This window comes from Temnothorax americanus, unplaced genomic scaffold, assembly GCF_048541705.1.
Source record: "Temnothorax americanus isolate GAGA-0224 unplaced genomic scaffold, ASM4854170v1 Scaffold1, whole genome shotgun sequence".
Taxonomy (NCBI): domain Eukaryota; kingdom Metazoa; phylum Arthropoda; class Insecta; order Hymenoptera; family Formicidae; genus Temnothorax; species Temnothorax americanus.
In genome coordinates, this window is record NW_027509230.1 from 2050615 (window position 1) to 2076212 (window position 25598).

At 30.2% G+C, this 25598-nt stretch overlaps 4 protein-coding genes across 6 annotated transcripts; all 4 read right to left on the reverse strand.

Annotated features, from left to right (window-relative positions):
* Nucleotides 1-135: 135 nt before the first annotated feature.
* LOC143896599 (odorant receptor 4-like) lies at nucleotides 136-7956 on the reverse strand. The gene is made up of 7 exons (XM_077404556.1): nucleotides 6835-7956; nucleotides 6235-6504; nucleotides 4845-5313; nucleotides 4246-4345; nucleotides 3648-3767; nucleotides 2435-2590; nucleotides 136-2131 (listed from the first exon to the last, which is right to left on the reverse strand). Exons 1-7 carry the CDS (start codon nucleotides 6902-6904, stop codon nucleotides 2078-2080), a joined length of 1239 nt encoding a protein of 412 aa, XP_077260682.1. The 5' UTR covers nucleotides 6905-7956; the 3' UTR covers nucleotides 136-2077.
* Nucleotides 7957-8127: 171 nt separating this feature from the next.
* On the reverse strand, nucleotides 8128-10909 carry LOC143896582 (chymotrypsin-2-like). The gene is made up of 4 exons (XM_077404536.1): nucleotides 10033-10909; nucleotides 9379-9695; nucleotides 8709-8957; nucleotides 8128-8495 (listed from the first exon to the last, which is right to left on the reverse strand). Exons 1-4 carry the CDS (start codon nucleotides 10073-10075, stop codon nucleotides 8349-8351), a joined length of 756 nt encoding a protein of 251 aa, XP_077260662.1. The 5' UTR covers nucleotides 10076-10909; the 3' UTR covers nucleotides 8128-8348.
* A 5151-nt stretch (nucleotides 10910-16060) lies between these two features.
* LOC143896546 (uncharacterized) lies at nucleotides 16061-18764 on the reverse strand. Its single transcript, XM_077404484.1, has 4 exons — nucleotides 18319-18764; nucleotides 17655-17925; nucleotides 16602-17070; nucleotides 16061-16486 (listed from the first exon to the last, which is right to left on the reverse strand). The coding sequence occupies exons 1-4, from the start codon at nucleotides 18382-18384 to the stop codon at nucleotides 16360-16362; spliced, it is 933 nt and encodes a 310-aa protein (XP_077260610.1). The 5' UTR covers nucleotides 18385-18764; the 3' UTR covers nucleotides 16061-16359.
* Nucleotides 18765-19310: 546 nt separating this feature from the next.
* Nucleotides 19311-25534, reverse strand: LOC143896515 (odorant receptor 13a-like). 3 transcript variants are annotated; one of them, XM_077404428.1, is made up of 9 exons: nucleotides 24339-25534; nucleotides 23267-23528; nucleotides 22553-22819; nucleotides 21819-21947; nucleotides 21479-21740; nucleotides 21250-21349; nucleotides 20939-21058; nucleotides 20628-20783; nucleotides 19311-20399 (listed from the first exon to the last, which is right to left on the reverse strand). In XM_077404428.1, exons 2-9 carry the CDS (start codon nucleotides 23295-23297, stop codon nucleotides 20346-20348), a joined length of 1119 nt encoding a protein of 372 aa, XP_077260554.1. In that variant the 5' UTR covers nucleotides 23298-23528; nucleotides 24339-25534; the 3' UTR covers nucleotides 19311-20345. The 3 variants fall into 3 exon arrangements, with proteins under 3 accessions (XP_077260554.1, XP_077260543.1, XP_077260547.1); XM_077404417.1 differs by having other exon boundaries at nucleotides 21479-21947; nucleotides 24339-25478; XM_077404421.1 differs by having other exon boundaries at nucleotides 21479-21947; nucleotides 22553-22823; nucleotides 24339-25478.
* Nucleotides 25535-25598: the final 64 nt, after the last annotated feature.

Here is a 25598-nt window from a genome sequence, read left to right on the forward strand (position 1 = left end):
ACATATAATCGATACGCACATCTTTGCAATAAGTAATGAAACGATTTATTTACCAAAAAATACAATTAAATGGAAATTAATTATTACAAAAATCAAATTTAAGAAATAATTTATATTGGTAAATATACTTCCAACTATTTTATTTAAAATTTCCGGTAAAAAATTGTTTAAAAGATATATATAAATATACAAATTACGTCCATATATGTATATCCCGAAACATTCATGTTGACGGCTACAGAGAGACGTCTGTTTTTCACACGACGCAACCATAGACCTCACAATATACATTTGTGCTTATAGATTATTGAAATGGTAAAACTGCAGGGTTTAACTCAATCATTCAACAAGCTCACGCACCTTCCATAAATATAACCTTTGCATAATAAGAAATAAGCAGCTCGAATGTGAATGGAAATACACAGACACTATAGGCACAGGGCCGCATATGAAATATACATATAACAAACTTAACCCTATTCGCTCCAACCATGCCTTTCGTGTCCCACGAATTTCTAATAGTCGTTTGTTCCGGAAAACAAATGATCGTGGGAGAATCCCCTCCACGCCGGAAAAAAGTTATTGTGGCTGGGAACCTCAGGTAAAAATTTCAAAGTCCTAGCTCATTTACTCTCGAAACGGCGAACAATCAAAATCTCGGAGGGACACGAAAGTGCATGGTTGGAGGATTACGTCAGTGTTGTGTGAAAGGAAATGAGCATTTTTTTTCGATAAAAATGTATTTTTGTGTATAATTTAAGCGTATTTAAAATATTTTTGTCGTTAAAAAAAAAATTTAACATTCCACAGGAGTCTATTATGGCTCAAAGGCAGGTGGAAGAGGTGGGGAGGATCTACGATTATAAAAAAAAATTAATTTTTTTACATAAAAAATATCTGTCACACTTCAACGTCGCCTTTTCTTATTCAGAAATTCTTTTTCTAACATTCTTTAAGTCCTTAAAGAGTCCTTCTGTACCATTTAAAAATTACCAAATTTGCGGCGACGAAATTAAGTATTCCTAATTAATTAATAATTATCTCATATTTTTTTCTCATTTGCACTATTTTTAGCTTTAATTTGCGTTTTGATTCATTAAGCTTCGTCAATTTGTTCGTGAGTTATGATTTTTTAAGTAAAACGAGTCGTAACGCGTGTTGTCAACATATAATTGTTGTAAAAAAATATTTAAATAAATGATTTCCAAATTTTCTTTACATTGATTTTTAGTCGAAGGTACAAAGATATTATAATAATTTTTGGAGAATTTTTCAAAGCTATTAACATTTTGAAAAACACGTAAGACTCGAAAGTGCATTGTTGGAGGAATAAAAGGGCGGAAAAAAGGTTGGAGTGAATAGGGTTAAAAATGTTCACGCAGTAGGCTTGAAAATACAATTAAATTATATACATTTTTGCTAATTAAAACTTAAATTTTTTAAAAAATATAGATATAAAAATATTATAAAAAAGATGATTTTTAAAAATTTATTACATTCGTAATTACCGTTTTAACAAGTTTATTTAGATTATTGCTTTCTTATGTAGAATGTTAGGTAGAACTTCAAAGATGATAAGAAAATTTTTACGAGTTTAGAATGTTTATGACTGGAAATTTCTAAAACTAATCCTGCTGCATCGTATTTATCTATATTGTCTCATTTCACTGAAGCTACGAGAAAGGAATGAAAGTTCTTTATAAAATTGATAACTTTTAAATAGTTCTCCTTTCATGATGCTCCAGCGAAGTTATATAGCTTGACCTTAGATGAACAGTTAGATGTAAACGTGCAAGATACAATTTATCAATACGTGTCTACAGATATCGTCACAGGGAACAGTTTTTCCACAGTAAGATGCAGCGATCTATTAAAACTTGCATCATTAATAGGTTTTTTTGTCTTTTTTGGCTCCAAGTTGCACCATTTATACTCGCGTGCGGCTTCGTAAAGTCCGTCGTACTTTACAAATAGCAGACATATAATAATAAACTTGTTAGTTAAAATTATACTATGTAACTTGTTTTTATTTTTAAAATTATTGGAAATTTGTTTTATACAATTAAATGTCTGCAGTTTAATTACGATGTGCCAGTAAAACCGATATGTAACCACCCGATGTTTTTAACAGCTAAAATATAATAAAATTATACAAATAATTAGGTGGATATATCATTAGTTCAAATAATATTAAATTTTCTCACTGTTCGCGTACCAATCAGTAATTATACTGTTATTGAGAATCTTAATTTATATTTCCAATTAATTTAATTAATTTTTTTTAATATATGTTTAGTAATTTCTAATTTTAAATGTTAGTAAAAAAATATTTAATATCTACTTTGTTCTATACAATGTATCTTTGTAAAATGTTATTAGAGAGAATTTCATTTGTATTGTGCAAATGATTAAATTAATTCATAATACATCTTACATTGCAAAATGTAGTCATCGTCATAGGAAAGAGTTTTCCTGCAGTAAGGTACAGTGGTTTATTGGCCAGCATCATTATAATCAACAGATTTCTGGCCTGCCTCGGCTTTAGATCATACCACTTATAGTGATAAATAGCTGCGTAAATCCCATCACACTTGATAAACAGTATCCGAAAAAACAATTACATTAATTAAGATAGAAATTTAGTATTAAAAATTTATTAAATATTTAAATAAATAACATACATGAATATTATTTAATATAAGGGAGACTGGGGCAAACTCGACACGATTTTTTCAAAGGCAATTTTCAACAATTAATTAAAATTTTCAACCAAATTTAATGGTACACATTTAAAGAGTGTCCCTTCAAGTACAAAATTGCTTCAGGAAGTTTTGCTGTGCGTCGCTTAGTTTTCCCCCCCAGGAAAGGAAAAGTGACGCGAAGATAAATTTTCAAATTGAAGAATGCCGGGGAAAACTCGACACTTTGCCTGATCGACACAATTTGATCTGGAACTTATTTTGTATTGTCTGAAACTAAATATACATTGTTTATCGTGTATTTAGAAAGTACAAAAATTCAGAATTAAGTAAAACAATCATTGGAAATAATGAGAACAAAAACTGTTGAACATTCAATTATTTTCATCTAAACTCATGTCTGAAAAACAATTTATGCAAGTAAATTCGCGATTAGACGTGCGCACACATTTGTCATGGGCCATATAGCTGCATAACAAGCATTTGTTTGTTATTGGGAGCCGATAAAACTGCGTGGTGTCGACTTTGCCCCGAACGTCATTTTTCACTTTTGTCACACCAAAAATATAAAAATTTTGAAAATATGTAAAAACTATTATCGGATTCGTATAGAGCATCGATCCCATCAAAATCACTTACCGGTAGATTCGCAAGAGTAAAGCTCGATAAAAGAGTAGAAATTTTCGAGAGATCAGAAAAATTAGTTTCACCATCAAAAACGCTTATGTCGCGCTAAAAATTACATCATAACTCAGAATGTCACCAAATTCCGTTGATAATACTGGCACATAAAGACGCATTTACAGTAAAAAATGCAAGTTTCTACGATAGATTTAAATTAGCAAAAATCCTAGTGTCAAGTTTGCCCCGGTCTCTCCTACTCATGTTATGTATATTAACAATAAGTCATTAAAAATATATCTAATATTTTAAAATATCAATACTTACTTGAATAACTAAAAATTCGCCTATCACACAATAAAGGCACATATGTGTGAATATATTAATGAAAGCCGTCAGGATGTAAATGAGTCGAGCAATGGAGAGATTGCGACCTTGTGTCGTTATCTGCGCAGTAAAAATGACTAAATGTAATTAAACATTTTTAAGAAATTGTTGTATTTAAAGAGAGAAATATAAATAAATGATTAACACAATCAGGTTTAATAGGAGTAGTTTAAATTATTAAGAATTAGGTTGTATTGTTTCTATTTGTTTTGAGAAAAAAAATATTTTAAAAATAAGTTGTCGAGAAGAGTAATAAAAGTATCTATAATTAATTGTCATTATAATTACGTTTTTTACATATGTAGTAACATTCGTAATTCTTTAAAGTGACATGATTACGTACAAATTATGTTGTAATTTGAAATAGATCTATAATTTATAAGCATAATACATTAAATAATTTTAATGGAACAATAGATATATTATTTGAAGAATAAGATAGATAAGAATATGGATATTACAGTTTTAATTGTAAATTTTGGCATTCTAATTACATAAATAAAGAAATGTATAAATACAAGTTAAAAAATATACTTGCGGTGATAAATAAAAATCCAAAAAGAGCAAAAAGTATGCCAAAATAAACCAGCAAAGCAAGCAGCATCAAGTTAAATGTATTGTCGATGATTTTAATAGATCTGTAAGCAAAAGTTAATACGGTATATATGATTATGATTTTCTTTTACTCATTTTTTTCTTATTTTTTAATATAAATAAAAAGTAAAACAAAATTTCTTTTCTAATTATAATAAATCGCAACTTTGATATTTTATGATATATATATAAATAAAACTTATGCAATATTATGTACCTAAAATTTAAAAAAATTATATAATTTGCATTGTGTCAGTTATGATCATTACACATTTTGAGTTTATTAAAATTATTATACATTATTATACATATATATTATACATATATATTATCCATATATATGTATATATATTAATAACTTATTACCAAAAAAATCTTTTGCTAATGATTAAGAAATCATTTTTCTCTTGTTTTCTAACAAAACTTGATGGATTGTAGAGTAAACGGAGAAGAATTTAATTCTTTAGAAAATACTTTATAATTTCTGTAAAATTTATTTGATTTATTTGTAAACTTCTTTTTTGTTTCATTAGTGTACTGAACCTGATAAGACGTATATGATCTTGCACGCTAGAAGATAGTGCTTCCTCAAAGTTATTAAATTTATCCAGATTAAGAATACGTGTCCTGAAGTTTTCAAGTTGACCACAAATATGGAAGACCAGATAACCCATGAAGGAGTCCGCGCCGGTGTACACAGATGCGGATATCATCAAACTAAAACCTTGTACGATGAAAGTTGTCTCATAAAATGGGCTGTTACTTACGTTGTATATGTAATATGTTTGTAATGGCAGCACTTTGCCTGGATCGGTAATATTTGTCACGTATCTCATTGATATATTAAAGGAAGGAAGAATTACAGCCAAAATATACGAGAAAAACATGACGAAATATCCCCAAATCATGATTAAACGTGTTGTCCGCACTTGTCTTATCATAACGATTTTTTCTGTTTCTGATTTTAATTTTATCCAGTCCTTTTTAATCATTTGTAAAATTGGTACAAGAACTATTAAAAATGAAGTACGTTAGAATTATATTATTAATTGTATGTTGTGAGAATGATCAATAAAATGAAAAAAATAATAAAATTTTTTAGAAAATGTAATAGAAAAGAATTATAATTAAAATGATAAACATATGAACGAAAACAGTGCAACAAAATATTTAATTAAGTTTGGTTTCTGAGACCGAGCCGCGTGAATTTTTTATTTGATTCTTATATTTCGTGAACATTTCAGTTCTTTTTTTATCGGATACTATATCAAATAGGACGAGTGTGGCCTAGTAGACAGCGCACTGGTCTGTTGAACCGAAGTCCCGGGTTTGATTTCCGGCAGAGCCAAAATTATATTCGCTCGTTTTTTTCTCGGAAGGCAAGGGTAAACCACTGAGAGTATGTCTTGCCAAGAACGCTTCTCTAAAAATTATAGCCATTCGGAATCGGCATTAAACTGTAGGTCCCATATACAATGTGTATAATCTATAATCCATGTGCGCAACACATGTATATGAAGAGAAGCCACCATCACGCTCGGATACGAGTAAAAAAAAAAAAAAAAAAAAAAAAATAGGACTGAGGATATCAAATAAATAATTCACGCGGTTCGCATCCGGAAGTCAAACTAAATGTGTGTGTATATACATATATACACACCGCGAAAGACTCAAATATCAAAATATTTAATGTTAAAGATTTATAAATTTTGTTTAAAATTGATTATTATATATGTATAAAATACTCTTATTAAAAAAAATGATAACTTAATGTGTTTAACGTATAATCACGAAAATTGAGAATAATTAAATTTGTCGTCTTGTTAAAATTCTTTATAAGAGAAATGTGAATAAAATTGCTTTTTCTTTTGCACATTTCTTTTCTTTCGCTTTAGAGGTAGGACATTGGGACACTCAAGTTTATACCTAGTACCTTCCTTCTTCCGCCACAAGAGAACAAGTTTCATTATTGCTATTAAAAGTGGTAAACTATATTGCAGATTATCGATCATTGACGTAATATTGCCCCATATTTTGATGAAAGAATGAAAGGTTGGAATGATGCAACTCCAAATAATTATATTTAATATAATAATCACGCGTATATTTATCATCAATTTGCTTCGTGGAGTTTTGTAAGGTTCCGGCCAAATTCCAAGTAAGCTCAGAAAAGATCGATTTAATGTAATAACCCAATCGTAATCTGTTTTCAAATAAACGTTAAACATAAGATTAATAAAGGTTCTTTTTAAATAACGTACATCAGTTAATATTCTGCTAAGATTAAAATATATCATTTTTTTTATTTACATCATATTACTCGTCTTTTTATATATATAACATTTATAATATATTTATTTGAAACTATTTTCGCACATTGTTTTACTTTTTACTTTTTGCATGTAACTCTTGTATGAGCAGCTAGTATAAAACATATTAAAATTGCTATTTATTTAAAAAAATATTTCACTATATTAGGATTATTATATCACTATATTAGGATAAAAAAACTATAGCAAAAGAATATAAGCACCTTCATGTCCCGAATGCGTCGAGGTAACCATATCAGCAGTTACGGCGGAATTAACTTCCTCTTTTATCATATCTACCAATATCTACAATGTGATCATACCCTCAGCAACTTACAATACGAACTGTAACACATGTAGAAATTTCACACTCTTCACAGGCTTACTTTCCTTACTCCCCTAAGTGAATATCGTAGTCGTTTATAATGCACGTGTTCGTAACAAGAATGCGCGTGACGCTTATAACTATATACTTGTTTAGCCTGGAGAAACTGAATTATAGGGGTATTTATTTCTCCTCTTGTGAGCTAAACACCTGCGACATGTCAGCAACATTGGTAAAGGGCCGCATATAAATTCAGATACTCATTCGACATACTTCACAAACTGCAAAATTCTTTTTGACAAAAAAAATTTGAGAATATTTAGAGTAGTTGTACATCAAGCAAAGTTGTTGCACATGTTTATGCTGCACGTTGTTAAAAAATATTAAAATATAGTTTTAATTAATTTATCTTTATAAAAATATATATAGCATATATTTGAAACAATTATAGATTTATAAATATCTATTGAATATTTGATAAGATAAATTTATTCATTTTTTGGACAAAAGAAATCTTTTGACAAAGGTAAAATTTTTCATTAAAAATAAGTCTAACAATTTCTAAAACCGACCCTGTACAGTAGTTATCGATTAACGTTTTGCTGAAGGTGCACAATATGTGAAAGTTCTCTTTTGCGTTAAAGTTTGAAATTTCAAAACTTTCAGTTCACAGTCTAGCAAAGTTGTACAATTCTATACAATTCTGTATTTCAAGGATCAAAATACAGAAAAGTATAGTCAGATATGTGCACGCAACAAGTATCTTATCACCCGAGAAATGCGACTTACATTATTCGAAAGGCTTTACGTCTTGAGATAATATGTTATATAACGATGCATATTATTGTTCTATATAAACACTCGCCAGATAGATAAAAAAATATCTGAGATATTTGCTTTTATTCTGTGATAATGTATTTATATGTATTTATATATACATATGTACACACACATATATGGATATAGTAAACAGAAAAATTATTTAAATTTATTTTTTGAATTATTAGATATTAAAATATTTATTTGCATATATTGTAATTGTTGCTTGAAAGTTTATTTGAAACTGATATAAAATAGGTTGAACAAACAAATCATTACCACATATCGTAAATGATACATCTCATGTTCTCTTCAGAAAAACATAATCTGTATATAATATTTGGAATTTAATCGGCAGTAATAACATGAAAAATTAACTTTCTATGCAAATTAATTTTTGTCAAGAATATAATTTTGTGATTATATGTGTTACAAATTATTATTGTACAACCTGCTGATATAATTAGCTGATTTTTTTATATTATAATTATACATTTTATTATTCTTTAATATTTTGCCTGAATATATTATCTATTATCTGTAAATCTATAAATTATTTAAAGCAAAAATTGAAAATAGAGCGTTAATAAATGTTTATGATTTTATTATGTCGTTGAGGTATTCGATATTTTGGTTTATACTGGTATGAACATCCGGAACTGGAGTTTCGTTGCATGAAATACCGTAGGTAGCTAAACCGACAAGTTTGCCTTCATAAATCAGAGGACTGCCGCTGTCACCCTAAATAATAATTATTAATACTGTCATTATTTAATTCTGATACATTTACCTGAATGTTTCACATATTATATAAACACATATGTTATATACGCTCGTGAAAAAACTCATTTTTTTCTAAAAGTTAAACAATCCCCTAAGTCAGAGTATATATAAGATATGTTAAAATGTATCGTTTCTTTAATATTACATGTTCTTTTAATAATATCTTCTTACCTTGCAATAATTACTTTCAGATTCCGCTCGAGTGCAGAATTCAAACTTAGAGAGCTCTTTCTTGTAGAATGACTGGCATTCTTGATGATCAATCGTTGTTAACGTTACTTGCTTCAGATTCGCAGTCTTTTTCCCTTGACGATCGGCTATCATCCAACTAACCATTTGCAATTTTACACCCAGTGGTACTTCTGTTTCAGATAGCGCAACCGGCTGAATTTTCTCGTTGAATTGAAGTGGTTGTATTAGCTGCAAAAGTTTATTACGTTACCGACATTTACGCGGTTGATATCGCGAAAAACAATATTTTTTGAAACCAAAAATTCTTAGATCTCAGTATTTTAGTTAAATGATTGATTATACCATAGAGGGGACCGTCTAATTGATGATCTTTAGCACTTTAATTTAAAAAAGAATTGAACAAAAAATTCTAAATTATTTAAATACTAGAAATAGTAAGTTAAACCACTTATTTTTAAATATAAATACAGTTAATAAAAAGAGTAAAATAAAAACTTTTGTAAAAATATTTTACCAGGAGCATTTCATTATTTAAATTATTCAAATATCGAACAAATGACAATGCATATACATGTGTGTGTGTGTGTGTGTGTGTGTGAATAAATTTAATTATACTATAAAAACAATAAGTACAAATATTAATACGTACCTTAAGCACACCAAGTCCGCTAGTGACATTATTTTCAAGTGGGTTAACGTGATGATTTTGCGAGAACATTTCTTTAACAAAGATATGAACACCGCCAGGTTTGAGGCAGCTCGTGCCGCTTACTATGATTATATTGTTCATAACGTTCCAGACGTGCTCGAACGACGGAACACATCGATCCGACGTGACGACGTGATACTCGTCAAGTATAGCGCCGGAACATGCGTGTCTGCCGTTCCTCCTAATCGACACAACATATGGATGCTGCGCGATGTCAACATCACCGTCATCATTTTGCGTTATTTCAGCATTGGCACCTGATACAAATTTTTATTGTCACTTTCTAAAGATACGATTATCCGTTTCTTTTCCTGCATCAAGAATCAAGATTAAGGAAAATTTCTTTTTATTTTCTTAATAGCAAAAAGTGAATAAGAGGTAACAATCTTTATTTCGCTTTACTCACACTGCAAGTAGTCTAATCCTCACAACGCGTGTAGTTAAATCATTATAGAGACATTCACGTATAATTATTATTGAAGTTCAAAATATGATTTTTCTTTCAAATATGCTATAATTGCATAATGTGAATGAAACTTCTGATATAATGAAAGTCAAATTTATATAATCATTTAAATTTATTTAATTACCTACCACTAACGGCGACGACGATCAAAATCCATGCTACTGGTAACATTGCGAAGTATACCGGCGTACGAGAACGTGGTTTCGAATAGAATTTCGAAAATGTCACTTCTTCACTACTGCTTATATACACGAACGAATATTTACGCAGTTGTGATCGGGGGAGGAGGGAGGTATTCCGGTTTCAATGTGCTTGTACGCAATGTAGTCGCGTGTATAACTAGTGTGTATGCAAAATTAATGGCCATGTGTACGATATGATTGTGCGTAACGACGCTGTTGGCAATCGTTTCGTATCAGGCAAACGGAACCCTCTCTTTGTGATTAATGATTAATGATCAATCATTTACATACGTATTTCGATGAGAAAAGCAATATGTACCTTATTAAAGGCACATATGGTCAAATGACAGTTTTCTTCTGATTTTTGTATGATTTATGAAAAATATTTTCTTGCGCGATAAGATTAATTTAAAATGTGTTCGGGGAATCATATATCATATTTTGGATGCAATTGTCTTCCAAATAAGAAGCTATTTATACTATCTCAGTAAAAAATAGATAACAATCAATATGTAGCTGTTATATACATACTAACTTCTTATACAGTTTACAGAAAAAAATATGAATTTCGAGCATTCGTGAGATAACGCGATATCTTAAATGCATAAACTTCTCAAGACAATTTATCAAGAATAACGGATGCGTAATATATGCCGACAGTAAAATACCGATTCGATCGTGAATCGTAAGTGTGATTTATATGACCATCATTGACGAAATGTACCGTATCATCAATACGCAAACACTCTAATTGCACGAAGCATACAGTCAATATGAAACCTGGATAAGTGATCCACAGATATGTTGATCCTCAAAGCCGCAATAAAATTTTTAGCTACGCCAGATGTGAACGTAAGAGCCAACCAATCAGAGTGCTGTTACGCGTCATCACGCCGCGCGCTGCTATAATTGTTTTTGTCGAAACAGTAAATACACGTGATCCGAACCGAAGACCGCTATAAAGATCTCAAGAGTCAAGTTATAACATTCTTTCTCGGCATCCGAAAGTATTCTTTTTTTCTATTGTAGTGTTTTTGGTACCTGTTCGTCATGGAATTCGAGGAAAGTGCTCAGTACGAGGAAGATGAAACTTTTTTAAACTTATTATCGTGTAGAGAATTGATTGGGCTGGTGAGAAGCAACGAGTTATTATGGAAAAAACGATGCATTTCACACAAAGATCAACAAATGAAAAGTTTGTGCTGGACGAGTACCGGAAGTGCCTTGACCTCTGTACTTTCCACTGCACTCTGATTGGTTGCTGTAATCAAGTTTACAACGTATCGTTACTTTATTGTAGACTGAACCGTTGTACAACATTCACGACTACTACTACTCCTATTCCTACAACCTTACGCTTACGCAATTGTAGAATAGCCTTTAACGCATCAGGCGCAAGCGTTTTATCAAATTTCCACTGGCCACCTGCACAGATGTGAAAGATGACCAGTTTGAGAAAGTTATCGATAGATATGTAGGAAAGCTCGACCATCATCGAGCTGATGATGATGCATTGAATGAAAAATGTGTCCCTATGGGATCAGGATCACATCATTACGCTTGATCGGAGCCGCGGAGCCGGAGCCGGAGCCGGAGGTCGGATCGGGGCATCTTCGATTTCGCGGCCGCGGCTCGCGCGGGCTCGGCCGTCCTCGGTTACGCTCGGTTTTCGCGCGAGCACGGCGCGTTTGATTCCGTAGCGATTTCGAGTGTACCGGCGTACCGGGGACACGGTTCTCGAACTTTGAACATCGCGAGAGCTCTCAACGTGATATCTCGTAAGAAATCGTTCCATTCGAATTACCGAACGCATTAAACCGCTTCGTGTCGCGGAGAACTTTGTCAAACGGCGAATAGCGGCGCCTTATAATTCTTGTCGCGAATCGCTGCTCGTGAGAGTCGTAAGTGTACATACCGAGTGCAGATTCCGCGCACAGGCACCAGGTCTCACAGGTATATAGACAGGTATACGCGTCGATACTCAATCCAATCCTTCGCGTTTCATCCCGGTTGTCAATCAAAGCGAATTCGCTCCTTGTGAGCTCCCGTCATATTTCTAATCACCGGCAGCGAATTACGTGCGCCGTCGAGCGCGTCCGGAGAGCGGACTGAGCGGAGACGAGAGCCGAGAATGACGTCACAACATATCGATTCGCGGATCGACTGTAAATCAATCGATGCGAACTCTCGATCGCTTAGTACGCGTACCACGACCCACGACCGCACCGAGTCGGAGTCGGTGGTGTCTCGTGTGTCTTGCCGTGACGTCACGGCGGCGCGGCGGCTGGCTTTTTCGTATTTCGGAGCGTACGGTTTTCTAGTTCGACTAGTTCGAGGTATATCGTCGCTGCGTGTGTGTGTGAACGCGTGTGCGATGCTGTCTAGCTGTCTTCCGTCACCTTCGCGAGAACGATTCTTCGAGTAAATCGAGAGGCTGATTCAGTCGCAGATTACCGGTGAGGTCGATGATCGGCTGTCCGCGGCGATATGGTGAGATTGGTGAGTGAGCAATGTTAATACTTGCTGTACTTGCATGACTGATGTCCATTTCTATTAATGTAGATTAATTTCTATATCAGTTTAACATTGTTAAATTCGTAGTGTCAAATTATATCAAATTTGAGTTATTTTTTATCATTTCTATAGGTCGCAACTTAATGTGAGTATGTGTGAACGCGTGTGCGATGCTGTTTTCCGTCACCTTCTTGAGAACGAGGACTCTATGAAGAAACCGACGAGGCTGGAGTCGCCAGATGGTCGCGGATCACCGGTAGGCCGGTAGGTCACTGATCGGCTGTCCGCGGCGATATGGTGAGTGAGCATATGTTATACACTTGCACATGACTGATGTCCATTTCTATTAACGTAGATTAATTTCAATCTCGGTTTAACACTGTTAAATTCGTAGTATCAAATTATAGGTTAACTTTGAGTTATTTTTAATCATTTTTTATAGCTCGCCACTGCTCCTATACTTAATATATGTCACTAATTTAACTAAAACAGTGTTAATTTGAGACTAAACTATTAAACCAATTAAAATTATAATAATTAATTATTAAAATAATAAATTTTGACACACGTTAGTTAAAAATTTGGTTTAAATTTCATTCTTCAATATTTAACAGTAAATTTACTTTTTATCTTTTTCTAATTCTAAGAATTGGAAAAAGATAAATTTACTGTTAAATATTAAAGGATGAGGTTTAAACCAAAATACTTTAGGTGTAATAAGTTAAGTGTCATTTTGTTATTTTTAACTTACTTTAATCTCGGTTCAGCTTACTTCTGATCCTTTTTCTAATTCCTAGAATTAGATAAGCTAAATCGAGATTAAAGTTAATTTTGTACTGATAGAAATGGACTTTAATCCTTCGCAATCCAAGATATTTCTTGCAAATGAGAGAAGATCATCAGATACTTCAATGTCATTTTATTGACTGGTCTAACATAAATCAAAGAATTTCTATTACTCGGCGGAATTTATGAAAATTCTAAAAATATAGCTTGCCGATTATGCCAATTATTGTGCTCACATTGTAAAAGAATATTCACTCGCAATTAACTTGGCTGAGTTCAACATTAAACATGAAATCTGTTTGAATGTGTAAAATATATAAATTCATTTTGTTGCAGAAGTTCTATCTAAAAAAAATTATAGGCATAATAAATGCTTTTATAATTAGAAGAAAGGGAGAAATAGTCAATGATATATTATTATGTCAAAAAGCTATATAAATGATATTTTCATGTAAAAATATATGGCTGATATTTGAGTTAATAATTAATTCTCTGGCAACACAGAAGCATAAGTTTAATTTCGATTCAACTTATACAAATTTAATAAGTAAATATTTTCTACAAAACTTTTTTTGCTTTTATTGTAATAATCACAATGTCAAGCACCTTGATATTCAGAATATTCCGATCTATTCCTGTCCGAATGTCACTTAAGAACTGGCCACTCTTTTTGTTTTATGTAATGAAGTAACCTTCTATTTAACTAGACGTGTTTGTTACGCATGCTCATAATAAAAGTTTTCGAAAATGTGAAGACGAATGCATATTCCACCAGGAATTTTATTCCCTTCACTTCTTTGTGAGAAGTAGTCACAAAAAAATATTCATTATACTAGGTGTCAGGTGAATAACCGTACCATTGCATTACCACGCGAATATTTGCACACATGTGTCACATTTTCATAAACTAATCGATTTAGGATGTTGTAAATAATATCAGGTATAGATTGCTTATAGCCAATTATTTTAATAATAGAAGAAGACGTAAATTTTCAGTACTACCTTCCACATAATTTATAGATCGTATATTTAATATTTAATATCCAATATATATATACATGTAAGTGAGAAACGAATATGACACTGCATCATTTTCATAAAGCCACACTTTTGCAATTTCTCTTGTATTTTAATTAGTCATTATGATGGAAAGGTTGATTAAAACATCACATCATATGTACGTTTTTTTAACAAACAGCGGTTGCTGTGCCGTGAGCGACTATATAGTCGGTAAGTACTCATACCTTTCGTAGTAGTTACATCCTTTTGTAGAAACTGACCGTAGTCGGCATAATAACGAAAGAGTTTTAAAACATTTCTCGTTTTCTCTTGTCCGTCCAAGTAGCCGTTGACGAAACTTGGATAACAACAGGTGAATAAGCGTGGGTGTGATGACACGTATATGCATGTGCGCACTATATTCCCACGCACGCGAGATCGATTTTATTACAATGCAACAATTGCTATTTAGGAAAGATTTGTGTACACAAATTGAAAAAGAATTAATAAAGAAAATGTGTCTGTACGACGTAATACTTATGTAATCTGTCTGTCCCGACAGTGTATTTAAACATCATAATAGTAATATTTTACAACAATTTAATAGTAATTGTCATAAGTATTTTTCTATCGACAAGTAGATACGCTCGCGAGAGTATTCACGATTGCAAACAATACTCAAAAACAAAACACACATAATCACAAGCATGTGCAAAAATCTGATAAATGGTATACGAGATATTTCTATTTAAAATTATGAACCAAATTTTTATGCATGCAGGATGATTATTATGATCAGAAAAGATATCCATAAATTACGATTTATTTAATTTTTAGTTAAATTTACAAGTTTTATTATTACTTAATAGAACTCCACTCAAATAATGCAGTAAGATTTATTTGCAAATAATACCAATACAGGCATACTTCTTAAGCCTAAGTACAATTCTATCAAAAATTGCATAATATTGAAAAAGAAACTTCACATTCTTCTCATTTTTTACATCAACTTTTTGTTGTATGCAAAACGGATATATAACCAACGGACGTTTTTAATAACTAAAAGACATATTTTTTAATGGTCACAGAGTAAATTAACAGTGTTAAATTAATAGCATGAGCTTAGGTACATAATCGCAAAGTTTAAGATTGTAAACAAATAGATTAAAATAAAAGATTTTCATTATATATATTAATATGTAGTATGTACATTATACAATGACTTCTAACAGAACTGCAGTGACATCAAACTTTTAATAAATGCAATAGTCAAACATTAAAATATCTTACGCTACAAAAAGTGGCCATTGTAACAGGAGAAATTTTTCCAACAGTCAGATAGATTGGTTTAGAACCTCTTGTCATCAAGAACAATAAATCTTCTGCAATTTTTGGATTTAGGGTGTACCATTTATTATTAAATGCCGCATAATATATTTCATTGCACTTGAAAATACCAAAAGCACTTTTAGATATCAATTATTATATATTAGGTTGGCCAATAAGTCCGTGCGGTTATTTATAAGTAACATTTATAAGTAAAAAACCGCACGGACTTATTGGCCAACCTAATACATTGTTACACATCTAAATAAAAATTGGTCACTACCATATAATAGTCTATAGACTATAGAGTTAATTGTACAACATTTATTCAGTTTGCATATAAAAAAAATATACATACAACTAACCTGGGACATCAAAATTTCACCGAGAGCGCAATATAAACCCATGCTTGCAAATATATTAAAAACAATAGAAACAAAATATATAATGTGAGCGAAGGACATATCGTTTCCTTCGTCGAATAGCTAATTAGTTTATGAAATAAATGAAAAGACATAGTTATTTTTATTAATACTAATTTGGAACTTTATAATAATATGCCATGTAAATATAGTAATTTTGTGTCAGAATGTATTTAATACTAATGTATTTATTATTTTATGTCAATTTTTTTAAACGATATCTTATTCAAACTTTGAGTTTCAAAATACTTACGCTAATCATCCGAAATCCATAGAAAGCAAAAGTTACCGTAAAATATGCAAATAAGCAGAGAAGTATTGTGCTATATGTATCTTCAATAACATCAATAGCTCTATAAAAGACGTTTCATGTATTAAATATATTCTATCACATATATATATATATATATATATATATATATATATTTCATATGGATTTTATTTACTTATATCTTATAGAAAACAAACCTAAGCAAACGGATATGCTTTACTATGCAGCATTTTAGAACTTCGTGATAATTTATGTTTTTATCCAAATATTGCAAGTATTTCTTGAGAATGTCTAACTGACCGCATATATGAAAAACCAGAAGACTAAGAAAATTGTCTATTGCAGTATAGGCCGTCATGGCGATAGCTATACTGATGGCTTGATTAATAAATGTCAGTTCGTACTGTGGCCTTTTTGTTATATCGTAAATGTAATGAGTTTGTACAGGCAGTGGCCTTCCTGGATCAGTAATGTTGGGAGTGAGTCTCATCAATATTCCAAAAGCAGGCAGTACTGCGACAAAGATGCACGCAAATCCCATTACACAGTAGGAGCAAATAATAATTATACGTGCACTTTGCGCTCTTTGCATCATCAAGCTTCTCTCTTGATTACTTTTTAACTTTATCCAATCCTTCGCGATCATATTCATAATCGGTACAACAGCTTAAAAATAAACAATTTACAGCGTTGCTCAATTAAAATATGTTAAGTTCAACCTTAAACAGTAAAAGGCACAGAAAAAAATTCAACAAAAATTTGAAACAATGTCACTGTTTTCGTAATTAAAAAAGAATATTATAATTATAAATCAGTAAAAATATTAATTCCGTAATCTACGAATCTTAATGCACATAAATATCGTACAAACTCTATTATTTATAATTTATATAAAGGTAAATTTATTATGATTCATGTTATTTTATATACAAAATAATTAAAATTAAATTTTTTGAAAAATATTTTAATTAAATGTATATGTTTAATTAAAAAGATTATACATACATGTATGTACGTAATGTTTGAAATATAAAAAACACTTAAAATAAAAATAACTCATGAATTATTTAATAAATATACATGTTCTACTGTGTCTATATAGAAAAAAAAATATATATGATTTAATTTTATTTAAATAATTGAATTATGCGATATGTATTTAAAATTATTAATATTAATTTAAAGACTTTATGTACAAGAGTTATTTATCATACTTTTATAGCTTATAAATACGATCAAATGGTCTCTACCTTCTTTTTTCCACCAAAAAATCATGATTCTAATCGTGCAGCTTATAGGTGGTAAAGTAAGTTGTAAATTATCTAACATTAGCAAACTGTTTCCGAAAATTTTTATCAAGGAATGTATAGAGGGAATAAGAAGACTGATTATTCCCAACAAAGTTACCAGCACTCGAAAATTGCACAATAACTTCTGCCGAGGATTTCGTGCGACTTTAGGCCAAAGTCCAATCAAGTTTAAAGTAAAACGGTTTAGTTTCACTGCCCATTCGAAATCTACCTGCGGAAACCTTGATAAATCCAGAGCTCATAATTTAAAAAGATTGTATAATTATAATATTACTCAAATACATTCATAATTAAACCAAACGGACGGACTGTGTGTAGTAATTAAAAATAAAACATGTTTAAACACTTTAATTTAGGTTAGTCATGCAAGCATAAAGATTATTTTAGAAATAATAAATAATTATTGAACAAAACTGATTGATTTCAAGTTGGTGTAGTTAGATATAACTGTTGTTACAATAGTTCGATATGATCATAAGAAACATAATTCACTGCACAATGCGATAATCTAAACTTTTTGTTGATGGTGAGCAAAATAACATATAGATTATTATCATTATTATAAATGATACCACTGCTTGCATACAATTGCAAAATAAAATACCTCGTTAAGATTCTTTTCACATACAATTACAATAATCAAAACCATGAGCACCTTGATATCCGTCATATTTCGAACTTTCCATGTTCAATGCTATCTAAAGACTGGCGTCTTTCCCTCTTTCATGAATCGACGTTACCTCCTATGCCGCGAAGAGCATTTCTTGCGCATGCTTATACCACTTTTCGAAAGTATCGAACGATCAACTTGTAGTAAAGTATTTTAAATATTCTGCCTTTACCGTCGTTTAGAATTTTTGTCAAGTTTCTATTATTGAAACATGCGCGAGTAAAAAATTGCACGATAACCAGTGGACTTGATGAAAAAACGTACATAAGTGCACCAGTTATATTTCCAGGCTTCTATAATCCTTTGCTGCTTATAACTATTTTATATAGTAGCAGACAGTATAGAGCTTATCATGCATTGCTCTAATGATGTTAATTTTTCACAATAAATTTTTAAAAATTGTATTGTTTGTTTTTATAAGTATCTTTTTAATATAATTGTTATTAAATAAATAGCTAGCCTGGCCAAAAATTCTCAAAAAAACAAATACGTCTAAATAACGATTTTCTTAAGTTCATTTGAATTCTATATTTGTATACCACTACTAAGAAAATTTTCCGTTGATTCTATTCAATTAATGCATTAAAATATATTTATTTGTAAGTAACATATTAATAACTGTAGCATAGTTGAACTATAGTTTTCTACAAAAAAATTGCATAATATAGGAAAAAATTTACATTTCCCTCACTTTTTCTATCATCTTCTCGTTGTGTGCAAAACGGATATATAACCAACTGATGTTTTTATTAATTAAAATATATATTTTGATAAAAATATGGTTATTTAACAATATAAACTTAATAGATAAATAACTGTGAAGTTCAAGATTTTGAATACATAGAATATACAATTTAAATTTTAGATATTAAAACATAATGTAGATTGCACAATAAATTTTAATAAAAGTTTAGTAATGCCTCAAACGAAGTTTTAATATGATATTTATAATTAAACACAAAATTATCTTACACTACAAATAGTGATCATTGTAAAAGGAGATATTTTTCCAACGGTGAGATAAATTGGTGTAGAGCTTTTTGCTTAACATCAACAAATTTTTTGTGATTTTTGGATCCATGGTGTACCATTTATTACTGTATGTAGCATAATATATTTTATTACGCTTGAAAAAATCAGAAGCACTTTTAGTTATAAATTATTAAACAAATTGTTCCATAACTAAAGTACTTACATCCTTCTGTAAAAATTGATCGTAGTCAGCGTAGTTAGTAGTTACGAAAGAGTTAAAAACATTTCTCGTTTTTTTTGTCTGCCCAAGTAGCTGCTGACGTAACTTCGATAACAACGAGTGAATAAGCGCGTGGGTGTGATGACACGTATATGTACTGCCATATTTCCAGGCACGCAAAATCGATTTTATTACGATGCATATACAATTGCTATTTAGGGAAGATTTGGGTCCACAAATTGAAAGAGAATTAATTTGATACTTTCAGTATCATATTAAACGGAAACGTCTCTGTACGATGCAATTCTTATAATCTGTCTGCCGACAGTGAATTTAAACATCATAATAATGATATCTCATAATAATAGTGATTGCCATAAGTATTTTTCCATCGACTTAAGTATAGATACGCTCGCGAGTGCATTCACGACTACAAACAATACTAAAAAATAAAACACACATAATCACAAGCAGGTAAAAATCTGATAAATTGTATACGAGATATTTTTAAAATTGTGAACCAAATTTTTATGCATGCAGGATGTTTATTATGATCAGAATAGATATCTATAGAATACGATTTATTTAATTTTAGTTAAGTTTGCAAGTTTTATTATTACTTAATCAAATTCTCTACTCAAATAATGCAATAAAGTTTATTTATTTGCAAATAACATTAATACAGGCATACTTCTTAAGCCAAAGTATAATTCTATGAAAAGTTGCATGATATTTTGGAACAGAAACCACATTCTTCTCACTTTTTAAATCAACTTTTTGTTGTATGCAAAACGGATATATAACCAACGGACGTTTTTACGAACTAAAAGACATATTTTTTAATGGTTACAGAGTAAATTAACAGTATTAAATTAATAGCATGAGCTTTTAGGTATGTAATTGCAAAATTTATGGTTATACATGTACAGATTATATAAGAGACTTGAATTATATATATTAAAATGTAGTACATTGTACAATGATTTTTAACAGATTTGCAGTCACACGAAACAATATTTTAATGCAATAGTCAAACATTAAAATATCTTACACTACAAAAAGTAGCCATTGTAACAGGAGAAATTTTTCCAACAGTCAGATAGATTGGTTTAGAACCTCTTGTCATCAAGAACAACAAATCTTCTGCAATTTTTGGATTTAGGGTGTACCATTTATTATTAAATGCCGCATAATATATTTCATTGCACTTGAAAATACCAAAAGCACTTTTAGATGTCAATTATTATATACATTGTTACACATCTGAATAGAAATTGGTCACTACCATGTAATAGTCTATAGACTATAGAGTTAATTATACAACATTTAATTTGCACATAAAAAAATATTTATACAACTAACCTGGGACATCAAAATTTCACCGAGAGCGCAATATAAACCCATACTTGCAAATATATTAAAAATAATAGAAACAAAATATACCATGTGAGCGAAAGACGTATCGTTTCCTTCGTCGAATAGCTAATTAATTTATGAAATAAATGAAAAAACATAGTTATTTTTATTAACATTAATTTGGAATTTTATAATAATATGCCATGTAAATATAATAATTTTGTGTCAGAACGTATTTAATATTAATGTATTTATTAATTCATGTCAATTTTTTTTAAACGATTTTTTATCCAAACTTTGAGTATCAAAATACTTACGGTAATTATCCGAAATCCGTAGAAAGCAAAGGTTACCGTAAAATATACAAATAAGCAGAGAAGTATTGTGTTATATGTATCTTCAATAACATCAATAGCTCTATAAAAGATATTTCATGTATTAAATATATTCTATCACATATATATATATATATATATATATATATATATATATATATAAATATATTTCATATGGATTTTATTTACTTATGTCTTATAGAAAACAAACCTAAGCAAACGAATATGCTTTACTATACAGCATTTTAAAACTTCGTGGTAATTTATGTTTTTATCTAAATATTCCAAGTGATTTTTGAGAATGTCTAACTGACCGCATACATGAAAAACCAGGAGACTCAGAAAATTGTCTATTGCAGTATAGGCCATCATGGAGATAGCTATGTAGATGGCTTGATTAATAAACGTCAATTCGTATTGCGGCCTTTTTGTTATATCGTAAATATAATGAGTTTGTAAAGGCAGTGGCCTTCCTGGATCAGTAATGTTGGGAGTCAGTCTCATTAATATTCCAAAAGCAGGCAGTACTGCGACAAAGAAGCACGCTATACCCATTACACAATAGCAGCAAGTAATAATTATACGTCCAGTCTGTGCTCTTCGAATCATCAAGTTTCTTTCTTGATCACTTTTTAACTTTATCCAATCCTTTGCGATCATATTCATAATCGGTATAACAGCTTAAAAGTAAACAATTTACAGCGTTGCTGAATTAAAATATGTTAAATTCAATGCTAAACAGTAAAAGGCACAGTAAAAAATTCAACAAGAATTCGAAACAATGTCACCATTCTCGTAATTAAAAAAGAATATATTATACACTTATAAATCAGTAAAAATATTGTATTAATTCTGTAATTAACGAATCTTAATGCACATAAATATCGTACAAACGCTATTATTTATTAAAGGTAAATTTATTATAATTTGTTATAATATTCTTATATACAATATAATTAGTGAAATATCAAATTTTGTAAAAATATTTTAATTAAATGTATATTTTTAATTAAAAAAATCCAGGCATACATGTATGTACATAATTTTTGAAATATAAAAAACACTTAAAATAAAAATAATTCATGAATTATTTAATAAGTACATGTTCTACTGTCTATATAGAAAAAAGATGTATTTATATATGATTTAATTTCTTTTAAGTAAGTGAATTATGCGATATTTATTTAAAATTATTAATATTAATTTAAAGACTCTCAACTTATGTTAATGTATAAGTTATTTATCATACTTTTATAGCTTATAAATACGATCAAATGATCTCTACCTTCTTTTTTCCACCAAAAAATCATGATTCTAATCGTGCAGCTTATAGCTGGTAAAGTAATTTGTAAATTATCTAACATTAGCAAACTGTTTCCGAAAATTTTTATCAAGGAATGTATAGAGGGAATAAGAAGACTGATTAATCCCAACAAAGTAACCAGCACTCGAAAATTGCACATTAATTTTTGCCGAGGATTTCGTGCGACCTTAGGCCAAAGTCCGATCAAGTTTAAAGTAAAACGGTTTAGTTTCACTGCCCATTCGAAATCTACCTGCGGAAACCTTGGTAAATACAAAGCTCATAATATAGAAGGATTATACAATTCTTATAACGTACTGAAATACACATTCACACATAATTAGACTAAACGGACTGCGTAATAATTTAAAATAAAATATCTTTAAAAACTTCAATTTAGTTCAGGTTAGTCATGCAAGTATAAAGATTATTCTAGAAATAATAAATTATTATTATACAAATCTGATTGATTTCAAGGATATTACTAACGTTATTACAATAGTTCGATATGATCATATAAGGAACATAATTCACTGCACAAGGCGATAATCCAGACTTTTTGTTAACGGTGAGCAAAATAAGATATAGATTATTATCATTATTATAAATGATACCACTGCTTGCATACAATTGCAAAATAAAATACGTCGTTAATGTTCTTTCACATACAATTACAATAATCAAAACCATGAGCACCTTGATATCCGTCATATTTCGAACTTTCCATGTTCAATGCTATCTAAGGACTGGCGTTTCTCCTTCTTTCATGAATCGACGTTACCTCCTATGCCGCGAAGAGCATTTCTTGCGCATGCTTATACCACTTTTCGAAAGTATCGAACGATCAACTTGTAATAAAGTGTTTTAAATATTCTGCCTCTACCGTCGTTTCGAATTTCCCTCAAGTTTCTAGCATCGAAACATGCGCGAATAAAAAATTGCACAATTACAAGTGGATCTGAAAAAACGTACATAAGTACACCAGTTATATTTCCAGGCTTCTATAATTTTCTGCTGCTTATATATTGCTTATAGGATTGGTTTGTATAGAGCTTATCGTGCATTGTTCTAATGGTGTTAATTTTTTACAATAAATTTGTAAAAATTGTATTGTTTGTTTTTGTGAGTATCTTTAATATAATTGTTATTAAATAAATAATTTTTAAAATATTTTAAATCCTTAAATCAAGTTATCCAGGTTTAATAATACATTATATAAAATAAATGGTTAAGTTAAATTAATGGCTAGCCTGACCAAAAATTCACGAAAAAAACAGGTACGTATATATAAATAACGATTTTTTTAAATTTTTAATTTAAATTTTATATTTGTACTACTACTAAGAAAATTCTCAGTTTTTTCCACTCAATTAATGCTTTAAAATATTTTGATTTGTAAATGACGTATTAATAGTTGTAGCATAATTGAATTATAGTTTTTTATAAAAATGATTGCATAATATAGAAAGAAAATTTACATTTCTCTCACTTTTTCTATCATCTTCTCATTGTGTATAAAACGGATATATAACCAACTAATGTTTTTACTAACTGAAATATATATTTTGATAATAATATAGTTATTTAACAATATAAGCTTAATAGATAAATAACTGTGAAGTTTAAGATTATAAATACGTAAAATAAAAAATTTAAATTTTATGTATTAAAACATAATACGGATTACACAATAAACTTTAATAAAATTTTAGTAATGCCAAACGAGGTTATAATATGATACTTATAATTTAACATGAAATTATCTTACACTGCAAAATGTAGCCATTGTGACAGGAGATTTTTTTCCGGCGGTGAGATAAATTGGATTAGAGCTTCTAGTCATTAAGATCAACAAATCTTCTGTGATTTTTGGATCCATAGTGTACCATTTATTACTGTATGTAGCATAATATATTTTATTACACTTGAAAATATTAGAAGCATTATAACATAAATTATTGAACAAATTGTCCCATAACTAAAGTACTTACATACCCATTTGTAGAAATTGATCGTAGTCAGCGTAGTATAACGAAAAAGTTAAAAACATTTCTTGTTTTTTTGTTTGTCCAAGTAGCCGCTGACGTAACTTCGATAACAACGAGTGAATAAGCGTGGGTGTGATGACACGTATATGTACTGCCATATTCCCACGCACGCAAAATCGATTTTATTACGATACAATTGCTATTTAGGGAAGATTTGGGTCCACAAATTGAAAGAGAATTAATTCGATACCTGCAGTATCATATTAAACGGAAATGTCTCTGTACGATGCAATTCCTATAATCTGTCTGCCGACAGTGAATTTAAACATTATAGTAATGATATCTATATATATAAGTACCGTCCGTCTGTCTGTCTGTCTGTCTGTCTGTCTGTATGTACGCGAACTACTCATTCGTTAGTGGACCAAATTTTTACCAAAAGTATATGAAACAGGGGTAGAATTTCCCGGGGATGAAAATGTCGTGGCCATTTTTTTGCTACCGATTTTCTGGAAACCGATTTTTCTAATTCTTCTAATTTTTCGGGAAATAATTGACCAAATTTAAAAGAATTATATATGAAACAGGGGTAAAATTTTCCGGGGAGTGCTATAAAGTGTATAATTTTTTGTTACCAATCTTTTTGGAAGCCGGTATCAAAAATTTTTCAAATTTTTCGGGAATTAACCAGTCACTTCAATTCGTGACTGTCGCGAGCGATTAAGACCGGTTTTTGGAAACCGGTTATGAAATTTTTCCAATTTTTCTGGAAATAATTGACTGAATCTCAAAGAATTGTATATGCTGACACACACATACACGCGCGCACACATAATTTATTCATTAAACCTAAATTTTGCTAAAATCACTCCTTAAAGGTGATATAGTTTATATTTTTTACGTGAGTCATTTTATAATTTTACGTGTCATTTTATAATAATTGACTATATACATAAGTAGCTGGTTTCACATGTTAAATTTCATCAAATGAAATAAAACCGAATGAAATAAATGTCATCATGGATATGAAAAATGTGATT